This window comes from Lissotriton helveticus, chromosome 3_1 (assembly GCF_964261635.1).
Source record: "Lissotriton helveticus chromosome 3_1, aLisHel1.1, whole genome shotgun sequence".
NCBI lineage: Eukaryota > Metazoa > Chordata > Amphibia > Caudata > Salamandridae > Lissotriton > Lissotriton helveticus.
In genome coordinates, this window is record NC_136061.1 from 627,278,730 (window position 1) to 627,293,890 (window position 15,161).

At 47.1% G+C, this 15,161-nt stretch overlaps 1 protein-coding gene across 1 annotated transcript in view; it reads left to right on the forward strand.

The window, feature by feature from the left end:
• The window catches only part of DDB1 (damage specific DNA binding protein 1), a 1,014,306-nt gene that overhangs the window by 918,798 nt on the left and 80,347 nt on the right, over positions 1 to 15,161 (forward strand). Inside the window, exon 23 of the mRNA XM_078680637.1 lies at positions 11,594 to 11,703. Coding sequence (XP_078536763.1) covers positions 11,594 to 11,703 — 110 coding nt within the window. The remainder of the gene's footprint in view (positions 1 to 11,593; positions 11,704 to 15,161) is intronic.

Genomic DNA, 15,161 nt, shown 5'->3' on the forward strand with positions numbered 1-15,161 from the left:
CACTCTCCAAGAAATTCTTCCTCTTTTGAACCCAGGCGACTATTTGGCATCTCTGGATTTAGAAGATGCGTATTTCCACATACCGATACACCCAGCTCACAGAAAATATCTGCGATTCACAGTGGGCGAGACATTTCCAATTCAAGGTGCTTCCGTTTGGCCTTCGGTCTGCACCTCGGGTATTCACCAAAGTGTTGGCACCAGTAGCAGCTTTTCTACGAAAACAATCCCTGGAGGTTTTCCCTTACTTGGACGACTGGCTCGTCAAGGCTCCATCTTTCAAGGAAACCTCTCAAGCTGTTTCGACTTGCATTCAGTTGTTCAGTCACCTGGGCCTTCAGCTGAACAAACACAAGTCAGTTCTACAGCCCTCCAGATCCACAAAGTTCCTTGGGGCCATTTTAGACACGACGCAATGCACAGCTCGTCCTTCGGAAGAACGTCAACAGAAGTTGATCATATCGGCTCGCCAACTGTTCCACAAGAAATGCCTTTCAGTCCGACAATACAAGTCCCTGCTCGGGTCGATGTCATCCTGCATACCATTAATACCACATTGCAGGCTGCGAATGCGTCCTCTGCAGGAAGAACTAGACAAACAATGGTGCCAAGCAGCGGGATCATTCAACGACAAAGTGTTGGTGACATCAGAAATGAGAGAGGCATGCGAATGGTGGCTAGTACAAGACAATATCGCACAAGGTCTGACATTCAGAATTTCACCATCCCACCTGATCATGACCACGGATGCCTCTTTGGAAGGCTGGGGAGCAGTGCTCCGAGAGCTTCAAGTCAGCGGGCACTGGAGTCCAGAGCAGCGCCAGTGCCATATCAATTTTTTGGAGCTAACGGCCATTCGGTTGGCTTTGCAGGCTTTCCTTCCCAGAGTTCGAAATCATACTGTGCTGGTCCGGACGGACAATACGACGGCCATGCACTACGTCAACAAGCAAGGAGGAACGAGGTCGCAAACTCTGTCCAAAGAAGCTCAGAGGATCTGGGATTACGCAATTCTTCACAACATCAGTTTGAGGGCCGAACACCTGGCAGGCTCTCTCAATGTCAAGGCGGATGCCCTGAGTCGTCAGACAGAGGTGAATCACGAATGGGAGTTGAATCAATCCATTCTGGAGAGTGTGTTCTCGGTCTGGGGGACACCAACCATCGACCTTTTTGCCTCTCCGGTGAACGCCAAATGCTGGTTTTACGCAAGCAGTTCACCATCAGGGATCTCTGGGGAACACCCTTTCGATGGCCTGGTACAGCGCATTCTTTTACGCTTTTCCGCCAATTCCCCTCATTCCTCGAGTACTCAGGAAAATGAAGGCGGAACCATGCAAGATGATTCTCATTGCACCAGCGTGGCCCGGCAATTTTGGTACACAGAACTCCTTCTGCTCTCCCAGGCTCATCCTATTCTCTTGCGACCAATTCCGTCCCTATTGTCGAGGAATCAAGGACAAGTTTACCATCCGTATCCGAAATCGCTGCACTTGACAGCGTGGCTCCTGAACACAGAGAGTTCCGTCATCTGAATCTCTCCCAGGAATGTAGAGAAGTTTTGTCCCAGGCTCGAGCACCGAGCACTAATAAAACTTACAAGGCTAAATGGAAGAGGTTCTGCCTGTGGTGTCAAAGACAAGGTCTCCATCCTTACAAATCAACTATTGCCATATATACTATCATTGGCTAAGTCTGGGTTGGCGCATTTGTCTGTGAAGGTACATCTTGCAGCCATATCGAGGTTTCGGCGTAGTTCTTCAGGCCCTTCCTTATGGTCCTCTAGGATTGTTAAACAATTCTTAAAAGGCTTGTTTCGGATGTATCCTCCAGTTCGCCCTCCTCCACCAGTTTGGCAGCTCAATCTTGTCCTGGCTCAACTCATGAAAGCTCAGTTTGAGCCGGTGCGCAAGACGGACTTGAAATTCCTGTCTTGGAAACTTGCCCTCCTCTTACCTCTAACATCAGCGAGAAGAGTTAGTGAGCTTCAAGCCCTCTCCATAGTGCATCCATTCCTTCAATTCAAAAAGGATGTGCTTATTCTTCACAGCAATCCGAAATGTATTCCGAAGGTGCCGTCTGAGTTCCACTTGAATGAACCTTTGATTTTAAAGTCTTTCTTTCCGCGCCCTTCTGCGCCTGCGGAACGCACATTACATTCTTTGGACGTTCAAAGATGCTTGAAATTCTACTTGGAACGCACACGACCCTTTCGGAAATCCTCCCAATTGTTTGTGTCCTACAGCGCACCACTGAAGGGGTTTCCTTTGGCAAAGAGTGGCATTTCCCGCTGGATCTCCAGTGCGATTCAATTCTGTCATCAAGAGGCGGGCAAGCCACTGGACATGAAGGTCCGTGCACATTCCACAAGGTCTGTGGCATAGTCTGTGGCTCTCTTTTCTGGAGTCGCCATTAAAGACATTTGCAGGGCAGCAACGTGGAGCAGTACTCATACCTTCACGAGACACTACTGCCTGGAATCTGCAGGACGAGAGGTCGCGGCTGTTGGTCAAGCAGTTCTACGGAATCTTTTTCATTGAGAGGTGAGCTTTCCCTCCGATTCTTCCATCCTGGTGATCACATTTTGTTTTTTGTTTGGCTCTGCTATAAGTATTGCTATATGGTTATGTGATGCCATGTATCTACAAAATGTGTCTTGATAATTTACTGCTAGCTACTCTGATACAAAGCATGGGAATCTATGAAAGTTCCAATACTGGGGCAAGAAAACAAGTTACTTACCTGTAACTTTGGTTCCCCAGTATTGGTAACTTTCATAGATTCCCATGCGCCCGACCTCCTCCCCTGGGAAAGCTCAGTCTTTTTACAGAGATAGTGGCGGTTTGCACAACAGCTACGAAAATCTGAGGCTCTGAGCTCTCTCAGGAAGGTTCTATGGGGTGAGGCTGCTCTGATTGGTCCTGACAAAAGTTTGGTCTCTTTTACACAAAGAGGATGATAGGATACAAATGAGATGAGGCCTAGGCCTATTTTTTCTCTTTTGTTCCTATGGTTGTGATACTACCGAGGCTCCCATTCCGACAATGGGAAATGATACAAAGCATGGGAATCTATGAAAGTTACCAATACTGGGGAACCAAAGTTACAGGTAAGTAACTTGTTTTCTTCCTGTTTGACACATTCACTACTGCAGAAAAAAGTGTCAAAACGCTTCCCATGCTGAAGGGAGTTCTAAAACACGCACCCGACAGGATACAGCCAGGGCACTGGTAATCAATCCCAGAATAGAAAAAAAGTATAGGCCAGCTCCTACAGACCCTACTTACATCAAGGGACAGTTGCCACTAGACTCACTGGTAGTTGCTAACGCACGAAAAAGAGACCACTCTCAGACAACAGGGGAAGCACCTCCCCCTGACAAAGAGTAAAAAATTCTAGAGGCAACAGGCAAAAGGGTAGCTGCACAAGCCTCCAACTCATGGAGGATTGCTAATACACAAGCCCTACTAGCTCGTTACGACAGGGCGCACTATGATCAGCTCGAAAGCCTTATGCAACACCTACCCGAGCCTTTTAAAGCACAAGCCAATGATCTCATCCAAGAGGGAAAATTCATATCAAACGCCTCCATCAAATGTGCGCTCGACGCTGCAGACACCGCAGCTAGGTTAATTAATACTAGTGTCCTGCTACGCAGACATGCATGGCTGCATATTTCTGGTTTTAAGAATGAGGTGCAGTCCACCATTCTTAACCAACCTGTCAATCAAGATTTTCTATTTGGCCCTGCTGTCGACACCATTTTGAACAAAATGAAAAAGGACACAAACAGCAAAATCTATGGGTGCATTGCAATTTCTGCAACATAGGGGCTCCTTTCGACGCTCCTCATACAGAGCAAATACACAAGGGAATGCTTCGCAAACATCTGCCTCATACAAAAGTAACATACAACGTTCCTTCAATACTAACACAACCAGTGGAGGTTACAGAGGTAACAGTAATAAGGGAAGAGGGCGTGGAGGCAATAACACCAGGGCCTCCACTGCCACAAAACAGTGACTTAATTACGCTGCCTCCAGACCACTTAACACCGGTGGGAGGCAGACTACAGCAGTTCCTGCCTGTCTGGCACGCAATTACCACGGACAGGTGGGTAAGAGAAATTATCCAGTCTGGTTATTGCCTAGAACTGACTTCTACGTCACCAAACATACCACCCAGACATCGTCTTATGTCCACAGAACACATCACCCTACTACAGCAAGCGGTCAAATCAATGTTGGAAAAGGGGGCCATAGAGCAAGTCCCTTTCCACCAACAAGGGACAGGAGTATACTCCCTATACTTTCCTTATTCCAAAGAAGGACGGTTCCCAATATTGGACCTCAGACCCCTAAATCAATATATACTATTGAGGCACTTTCATATGATCACACTACAACAAGTGCTCCCCTTGCTACAGCAAGGAGACTTCCTAGCCACACTTGACCTCAAGGATGTGTACTTTCACATACCCATCCACCCAGCCCACAGAAAATACCTCAGGTTCACAATAGAAGGTCAACACTACCAATTCAAGGTTTTGCCCTTCGGGGTTACCACTGCTCCAAGAGTGTTTACAAAATGCTTAGCAACAGTGGCGGCACATCTCAGGAGGCAACACGTCCATGTGTACCCTTACCTGGACGATTGGCTGATGCAAGCAAAATCGTACCAAGAGTGCGCAGCACACACGTCCCAAACGATACAGTTGCTACACAGCCTAGGCTTCTCAATCAACTACACAAAATCGCATCTGCAACCTTCCCACGAACAGCAATACCTGGGAGCCACTATAAATACCTCAGTGGTAAAGGCATATCCAAACTCAGCAAGGATAGCCAGCATGCAGATACTCATTCACAAATTCCTGCCACAACACTCCCTGCCAGCTCAAGTCTTCATGCAACTCATAGGCATGATGGCCTCCTGCATATTCATTGTCCCCCATGCAAGACTCCAAATGCGCCCATTACAGGAATGCCTTGCACGGCAATGGAACCAGGCTCGTAGACAACTAAAAGACCTAGTGTTGGTAGACAGTCGCACTCGCAACTCTCTGCAGTGGTGGAACCCACAAAACGTTTCCAAGGGGCGACTGTTCCAAGAGCCGGTTCCACAACTAGTACTAACAGCGGACGCATCACTGACAGGCTGGGGAGCCCATCTCCTTCAATACACAGTACAAGGGCTCTGGACAAACAAACAGAGACAGCTGCATATCAACCAACTAGAGTTGCTAGCGATATTCCTAGCCCTGAAAGCATTTCAGAAATACTTGTACAACAAGACGGTGTTGATCCGAACGGACAACATGACCGCAATGTACTATATCCAGAAACAGGGAGGAACGCACTCTCCACAGCTGTCCCATCTGGCACAGAGCATATGGAAATGGGCGATTCCCAAAAACATTTTTCTCCTCGCAGAACACCTTCCAGGGAAGGACAATCAGATTGCCGACCTGCTCAGCAGGCACAACCAACAAATACACGAATGGGAGATTCACCCCAAGTTCTCCAGCCATTCTTCGACAAGTGGGGTCACCCAGAGGTAGACTTGTTTGCCACAAAAGAAAACTTCAAATGCCAGTACTTTGCCGCCAGGTTCCCACATCCGTTGTCACTGGGCAATGCGATATGGATGAACTGGTCAGGCAAATTTGCGTACGCTTTTCCCCCAGCAACGATGATCCCGCTGGTGGCACGCAAACTGCGGCAACACTCACTCACACTAATCCTAGTTGCTCCCACATAGGCGAGACAACCATGGTACACAACGTTCCTAGAACTTTCAGGAGTTCCTCATCAAAGACTGTGCCTTGCTCCCCATCTTCTAACTCAGAACCATGGAGAAATAAGACACCCAGATCCCAATCAGATGAACCTAGCGATCCGGCTCCTGAGGTCTTAGAGTTTGTGTGAGAAGTTGGCCTGATGTGCAGTGCTCACTATTCTAGTGATCACTATATATCAGTCCAAACAACCCTTATTGATGATTGGTTGTAAGTCAACCTTATAGACCAGCTATCCTAGTAGCATGGATACGAGCAGTCTAAGGCTAAGACTCTAGAGGGCGTGTTAAGCCAGCTGTTTTACCATCACATTACCCCTTGAACACCCAGTGAAAGGACACCACACAAGTTGTTATGAAAATAAACAGTGTATTTATTTATAACAAGACTACCCTGGCTCTTTATGAGACAGGGAGCTAAGCACACAACAAAACTCTTACGAAAATACTTTTAAGTTAGCACGTTACACAAATGCCCGAGGGGCACGAAAAACCATATACGCTAAAAGTGGAATGCGAATTACTAGCAGGTAAGTAACAGTTCTAATAGGCTTTGGAATCGCTAGGACTGGACTAGGGAATCGTTAGATTACTACTAGGAGGCCCAGGGGACTCGGGTGCAGAGTGTGCACTCTCACGCGGGATGCGGGACAAAGTCTATGGAAGCTAGAATTCACAAAGTTAGTGTTCACGGGCGAACCCGACCTGGTAGGGAGAAAACGACAGTGGATCCTGACCCTTGGATAGTGAGGCTATGCTGGGACACCGGAGTGCCGAAGTTACCTAGCCCAGGGGCTGCAGCTGCATAGGTCTGAAAAGACGTCGGGGATCTCGTTGCCGGACCAGGAGCCTGGAAGGAAGAAGTTGCTGGCAGGCGACCAGTGAAGAAAAGTTCGATGGATCCAAGCCTGGATCAAGGAAGAAGAAAACCTGAAAGCAGAGGGGACCAAGTTCTTGAATCACTAGCCAGTGATTAAGTGGGCACCAGGATGGCACCGGGCGAAGTCACCGCAGTCAGGTGAGTGGGCACTGCTGGGCTCTGCAGTCTCTCGGACCAGGAGGCGTTGTCGGCGACCAGGATGGAGGTGCGAGCTGTCCCACGAAGGATGAAGTCGTTGGCGTCGAAGTTACCCAGGATTGGGCAACAAGCCTTGGCTAATTCAAGCCCACGCGGTGGACTCAAAATGGCGTCTTGAGTGGACCAGGAGGGTCCAGGGTGCTCCTCTTCTGGAAGGGAGCAAGGGCCAGTCTGGAGCAACCAGACCAGCAGCAGAAATGTCGTCGGGCGTCGTCAGGAAGGCCACAAGCCAACGGGCTAGTAGCCAAACAACGCGGTGAGCAGCGGAAAGCAGAAGGGCCCCACGCAGATCGTGGAGATGCTGGGGGGCTGCACTTCGGAGCTGGAGCTGCTCAGAGTCGGGGCTTCTCGGACCCCAAAGCACTCACCAGTAGATTACTCGGCGGGCTTGCTGGAAAGAAGTCGTGCAGTCTTGCAGATGGCCGGTCCCTTGAGGTCTCGTCGCACCCACGGTTCTCAGCTGGGCTGTAGAGGTGGGTAGAGGTCAGAGGTGCCAGGGAAGCCGGTTCTCGTCGAGCTGGGCAGTCGGATTCCGGAGGAAGGACTTGCAGCAGACCGCAGTGTTCTTAGATGGTGCCTGCGGATGCAGGGTGACTACTCCTTAGTCACAAGGGAGAAATCTTAGGAAGAAGTCTTGAGTTCCTTTCGCAGAAAGTAGTTTCAGGATTCAAAGATGATCTGATTTGGAAGGGGGCCAGTCTCTACCTTTATCCTGTAAAAAGGGGCTGGCACGCGACTAAGTCCTGCCCTATGGGTGGGACTAGGAGGGGGGTGGTTACACCCACTTCCTTGGCGGGCTTTTCCCCAGCACAGGGTCTGGAGGGACCCTGGAACTGGTTCCAGCCGGCCTATGCACAGTGAGCACCGGGGTGCCACTTGCAGTCACCTTCCTCTAAAGCCCTGCCTACCTACAATACACAAAACCCTGTCTGGGACGGTGCTGGCACCGCCCCTGGCAGGAAACCCTTTGTCCTTATCTCCTGCTCTGGGAGGACTCCCAGCAGCAGGAGGGCAGACTTGTGTCTCGGTGGCAGCATCCATTTTGTGGATGCTAAGGCTCTGTCTGACTTTTAACCGGGTTATAGGTTACAGGCATGTCGTGTCCCTCTAGAAGGGTGGAATGCTAACCCCGTCGCCAGAATTGGCGAGGGGTTAGTATTCCAATTCGTATGACACCTTACTCGACATGTTTTGATAAAGCGATACCAGAGTTGGCATTTAACCGCGAGGATTATAATGCACTTAAGAGTATATGGTATGCGATATCATGGAAACGGCTAAGGGATAGATCCCGAAAGCCGCAGACAGGCTCAGCTCATGCCAGAGCACCATCTCACACGATTCCAAGCACTCTGCCTTCAGGATTGTTAAGGCCTGCCATAGGAGTGACTGATAGGAGATCTGTGTGTCCATTTTAGGGTTAGATATAGGTATACTATATCTAAAGCAAAGGGTGAGTACACCACCTTGCCCCAGCTGTCGTGCAGCCAGTTGTGTCAGTTTTAGTTAGTCAATCCAGGGGTGGCATAATACATGCTTCAGCCCCTGGGAGACTTCTGGGTGCACCTCAGCCCTGGGTACAGGGACTTGGAGAGGGCCCAGTGCCAATTCAGTACCTGGGTACAATTTGGATAGAGAGAACAGCTAGGCTGTGGGTCTGATTAGCAGGCCCACAGCCAGGGAAAGTCGTAAACCAGTGCAGCAAAAAGCAAAAAATCTGGGTGATCATAGGATTGCAGACCCTACTCTCCTACAGTTTGGATACCTTAACTTGCCCCCAGACTGCATGAACATCATTAGGGGAGGCAGGACGACCAACCACACGAGCGTGCTATGCAGCTAAATGGAAGAGATTTGTTATTTACTGAAACAATAACCAAATCAACCCATTAGACGCTTCCATACAAAACATTATATGTTACCTGCTGCATTTACAAAGAAGTAACTTAGCATACTCTTCTATACGGCTACACCTTGCTGCTATAGCAGCTTACCTTCAAAACAGGCAACACCTTTCACTATTTAAAGTACCAGCAATCAAAGCCTTCATGGAGGGTTTAAAAAGGGTGATCCCTCCTAGACACCCCCCTTCCCCAGTCTGGAATCTAAATATAGTGCTCACCAGACTCATGGGACCTCCTTTCGAACCTTTACACTCATGCAAACTACAATTCTTAACGTGGAAGGTTGCATTCTTAGTTGCCATTACCTCACTCAGAAGAGTGAGCGAATTACAAGCACTAACAATTCAAGAACCTTTCATGCAGGTACATGCTAACTGGGTGGTTCTTAGAACCAACCCCATATTCATGTCTAAAGTTGTATCCAATTTCCATATCAATCAAGCAGTTGAACTTCCAGTATTCTTTCAAAATCCACAGTCAGTAGCTGAGAGAGCCCTACACACACTAGATGTAAAAAGAGATCTACTTTATTATGTGGACAGAACTAAATCATTTAGAAAGACAAAACAACTATTTGTTGCTTTTGCACCACAACACAAAGGAAATCCAATTTCAAAGCTGGAATAGCCAGATGGATAGTTAAATGCATTCAAATATGTTATCTAAAAGCTAAACGCACTTTAACCGTCCCCCCTAGAGCACACTTTACACGGAAAATGGGGGCATCCATGGCTTTCCTAGGAAATATTCCTCTTGAAGACATCTGTAAGGCAGCCACTTGGTCCACCATACACACTTTCACTCTACACTACTGTGTAGACGTGCAAGCAAAACAGCAATCTGCTGTAGGCCAGGCTGTCCACAAAACTATTTTCCAAACTGCTGCAGCTGGCACAGGTGGCCACCGCTAGAGAAGATACTGCTATTATGTCTATGCACAGATATGAATTCAGCAGCCCACATGCCTCGAACGGAATATGCTACTTACCAGTATGCATCTGTTCTTGGCATGTAGGGCTGCTGACATTCATATCGCCAGCCCTCCTCCTCGGCGCCTGTCGCAGCTGCAGCATTATCTCTGGCATGGCCATCTCTTACTTTCCTATCTCCATCTCTGCCAAAATGGCGAAAAACAATCTGAGGATGGAGAAGATGCCCATGCGCACTGTAGTCCAGGGGAGGAGTCACCTATCTCGTGATACTTCGAAGACTCTTCCAAGACAACAAAGTGCAATCATCCGGACCCAACACTAGGCGGCGATCTATGCACTGATATGAATGTCAGCAGCCCTCCATGCCAAGAACGGATGCATACTGGTAAGTAGCATATTCCTTATCTATTCCTCCTAAAGCCCACTCTACTAGGAAAATAGGGGCTTCAATGGCATTTTTAGGGAATATTCCCCTAGACGATATATTCAAAGCAGCTACATGGTCTAAACCGCACACATTCACTAAACACTATTGTGTAGATGTGCAAACTAAACAGCAAGCCACTGTGGGCTAGGCTATGCTAAAAACTGTGTTTCAAACAACTGCAACAGATACTGGTGGTCGCCGCTAAAGGTGGGTACTGCTATACAATCTATGCAGTGTATAATCTGCAGCTCATCTGCCTCGAACAGAAAATACTACTTACCAGTATGCATCTGTTCTTGGCATGTAGAGCTGCAGAGTTACACACGCCCACCCGCCTCGCCGGCTACCTTTATCTGTTCCAGTATTATCTTAATTAGATACAAATTACATGGACATCACTATTTTCTTGTCAAACTCCATCTCTTCCCTAATGGCGAAAAACAATCTGGGGATGGAGCCGATGCCCATGCGCAGTATGATCCAAAGGAGGAGTCACCTATCCTGTGACCCCAACACTAGGTGGCCATCTATGCACAGCTCTACATGCCAAGAACAGATGCATACTGTTAAATAGCATTTTCAATTTTTTAACCCTTTCCATGCGTCCCGACGTCACGGTGGGCGTGTGCTTCGGATGGCCCCCCGGCCATACGAACAGGGCACGCGTGGAAGTCGCCCGCACCGCAGGGTAATTCCAGCTGCATTCAAGGGGTTAATACCTCTACTTTGTTAATTTACAAACTAAGGTTATTCATTGTTTATATATGACTTGAGCTCCTATGGTTCGAATATGCTTTTCACCTTGCGGTCAGCTCTGTTCAGTTGTACGTTCGGTAATACGCTGGACCCTTCGAATTTTCATTGATTTATAATCTTCTGACGTAACTAATCAAAATTATCATTTACATCAAAGTTAACTTTTTAATTTAAATACAGAAGAAGCAGAGACTAAAATCACAGGACCTCAGCTTGGGGCCCTTTCCTGCCTCATTGGGAACCTTGGTCATCATTACCACTTTTCATACTGACTAAACTTTGCTGTTTTCTCGTCTTGCACCCAGATTTAACCGAACAGTTATTTGGCACGCACAATATAAGCTCCAGATAAGTAAATATATAAAGCCCAGAATAGAAGCAGTTGCATACTTTTAAAATGCATATCCAGCTTTCCAACACTAGGTTATAAAAAGTGGCAAGTTATTATCCTTACTTGATCTTAGTGCAAATAGCATTCTCTCCCTTCTCAAAGGGAAAAGTGGATGGCACAGTGGTCATGGGTGAGTGACTTCATTTACACTGAAGTGGAAAGCGACCAGGAAGATGGTGTTCCATCTGCTCTTCCTATACTGATGATCCAATGTTGAAGTGCCCTTGTTACACTAATGTTCACTGTACTCTAGTATAAAACATTCAGAGTTTCATCTTCTAAATATCTTGTTTCTTGCTTTTTGATTAGATTGCTCGTGATTTTAACCCGAATTGGATGAGTGCAGTTGAGATTCTTGATGATGACAATTTTCTGGGAGCTGAGAATGCCTTTAACCTCTTCGTTTGTCAGAAGGACAGGTGAGTCTGGAAGACAGTAGAAAAGGAAAATAGGATGTTGAGTGGGCAGGGACTCATCGCTTCTTGGGAATGAATAGATGCATTGCTCCTCATGGAGGCAACAGGAAATGTTGGGAGTTTATAGGCAATTGGTTTAATTAGAAAATTGAGAGGTAGTTAACTGTGTCGGGAGAGGGGGTTCAAGACATAGGGGCCGATTAGGATGGCGGACGGACTTGCGTCCGTCCGCCACCCCTGAGTAGGAGGGACCGTCCGCATGGGCAGCGGCGGTCCCTCCATGGCAATTAGGATGTGACCGCCAGGGTGGCGGTCACATCCTCTATTATTAACATTGCGGCGGGTGCAGCTTCAAGCTGCACCCGCCGCAATGTTAAAAATGCATGTGTTGCATTTACATGCACAAAGCGGCAGGCACCGCACGGTGCCTGTGCTTTGTGTACGCAAATGCTGGGGGGTACCATAGGTACCCCCCATGTGCACCCCCCATTCACCCAGGGGGCCCGCAACGGGCCCCCAAAGTGAATGTCCGTATGCTTTTCCATGGCGGAAAAGCCGCCGTGGAAAAGCATATTTACACAAACATCATAATATGGCGGACGGTGTCTCATAGACACCGCCTGCCATGTTATAGCTTTTCCGCCGCGGTCGGAAGCCGACCGCGGCGGAAAAGCGGCGGACGGAATTCCAGACCCACCAGCCATCCTAATTTGGCGGTGGGTCTTTGGAGTCTCCGCCGCGGTTTTTCCGCATCCTCCAGGCCGGCGGACACTTCCGCTGGCCCGGAGGATGCGGAAAAACCGCCATCCTAATCGGCCCCTAAGTGTGGGTGCAAATTTGACTCGAAGGACGAGGGGCAGTTATTTATTAAAGTGCTGTCACCATCAATGAAGAATTGAAGACCTTTACCGTTGACAGAAACCCCTTCGTCGACAGCAACCATGAAGAAAATCCCGTCAACTGCACAATCAACAACCACTTACACCATTGACGACCGCTCCAACAAGGACTACTTCGGTCGACGCTGGTACCACTGACGTCAACCACCTCAAAGATAACAACCACTAACGCATCTTAATCAACACAAATTGATTGATGTGAGAAAAATGTATCCAGTACACATATAACTGTGAAATGATTTGATTGTATCTATTGGTTAATCAATAAGGCATACATTCGATAAATATTATTACTGTCGCTCCATAAGGTTCATAAAAGTGCTCATAGAGGTGCTCAAGTGTAACGTGTGATGAAAGAAGAAAAAGTCATAAATATCAAAGTTACAAAACCAGTAAACACAGCACTAGTAGCAGCCCACTCAGTGCGGAATCCACAGACTATAAACACGCGTAGGGCACAAGGGCTCCTAGTTTGAACTGAACTCTGGACTTATCCGATTCCGCTGTGTAGGATAAGTGACGAATGGAAGGAGCACCCACCGTGATGCAAGTGTGACTACAGGGGTCTCTCCTATCCCTTGCCTGTTTAAGCACAACTTTGTTAAACTCTTATTTCGAGAGAGTGTTACAAAGGGAAGCCCGCGGTGAGGAAACAAGTTGTTCCTGGCCAACCTTATTGCAGGTAATGAGGGAGATATAACTATTGGGATCAGAAAGATCTTGACGAATGCCTGAGTGACCTATAATTTCGAGCACATTAAGGTATGCAGAAGCATGTCGACATATGGGCAGTAAGGAGAGGTGTAGAATTATTTACTCTTTTCTTACCACCACCATCCTCCTTGTTTTTAATCCTGGCCAGAGGGTCCAGGAATACACTTACGCAAAGAGATACCTCCGAGCTAGATTTAATCCTCACTGCACGTTTTTCTTTCGGTGGTTCCAATATATATATTTTTTTATTGATTATCTCTGTATATATTTTTGTTTTGTTTTGTCCTCCCCATCCTATTGCTCCACCCAAGGCTTTGGTTTGCGCGGGGGTGTACTGAAGCAGCCCGATGAAGCATGTCACAATTTTGTGAGTGTGAGGGCAGTATTTTTGACACCCAACATGTGCCACCACGACACTTCTCATCACTATTCTCTGCTCCTCCTTGTGTGTTTGAGTTTGTGACTAGGAGGCTGGAGTAGGGGTATTGGCCTCTCGCCCCTTCTCTTTGTGTGATACATTATGTTGAATTGTGTGCCAGTCCATTGAGTAGGCAAAGTTAAAGAGGGAACTTATTTGCTTATAATGTGGGCATTGTTTGGTGAACCTGTATCAAATATATAAGCATTTATCAAGGTAAACCCTGAGTAGGGTTCGGGTTTAGGGAAGATGTAATTTGGGGGGGGGGGAGGGTGCAATTAATTGGGTAGTGTAGGATGATTGCAATGAACTTTGGCAACGTTGATGGGTCTGAATGAAAGTTGAGAGGCTTAGCCTGATAAAACTTCTCGTGGTATGTTTAAGTTAATTCAGATCCTCTGAGTTGCTGTTTAAAAAGGAGCGGGGGAAAAACTGTTAATTTGCTAATACAATTGGTACTGTGTGACAAATCTGCTCAAAACTGGGCAGATATTTGGAAAAAATGGTTTTATCTTGGAATGTCAAGTTTTGGCTAATTCAGCAAGGGGGAGAAATAAATGGGTGGGCAATAATGTTTTCCATTTGCTTACAACTTTAGTGTAGTTTGAATAACCTGCATCAAATGTGGCAATGCTCGTTAGCAAGTTAAACCAAGTGCCGGTATTTCATGTGTGGTGCAGATCTAGTTGTGGGTGGGATGACCAGTCTAAACCTTTTTGGTGTACTAATAAATTTAGCACGGTTTTATTTTCCTGAGACTTCGCATATTTAAACAACTGAACTGATGGCTTTCTCAGTTGTATGCAGGTCCATTGAGAAGGTGATTTTAAAGGGTGGGCGGTCAAGTAAGTGTTAATTTATAAATAAATGTGGCACCATTTGATAAATCTACCCTAACTTTGTCTGATGTGTAGCCTGTTTGTTGGTTATGCCTAGTTTAGGGTAGGTACACTGGGGGAATATTTGGCGATATAAATGTATTTAATAATTCCTTCTCTAATCACTTAGGCGCTGCTTGTTGTCTGATTAAAATTTGGCGGCTAGAAAAAGACAAGTTAGGCCCTACGGCCAACCCCGCTGCTCACAGTGGAATCCTGTTGGACACAGGGCCTGGTGCAGAAATGAAGGGGTATATGGCAGGTGAATACATTACCTCATAAAAAACCATGAAATTCACTAAAAAATCACGTATAAGGGAAAACACAAAATCGCCAAAATGCTCATAATAATTCGTGCCACCGCTATCCAACACACAATGCATACCTCAACTCATTCCCCCCACAATGTGCAGGTCCACCCCAAGCAGTTTTTTTGTATGTTTTTTAAACTGTACAAAGAGCAAAACATGGCGATGGGCAGGAGTCTGACCTGTGTTGAGCGTTGCACACAGGTTTTGAGGGTTTGTTTGACTGCGCAAAAAGGATTCGTGA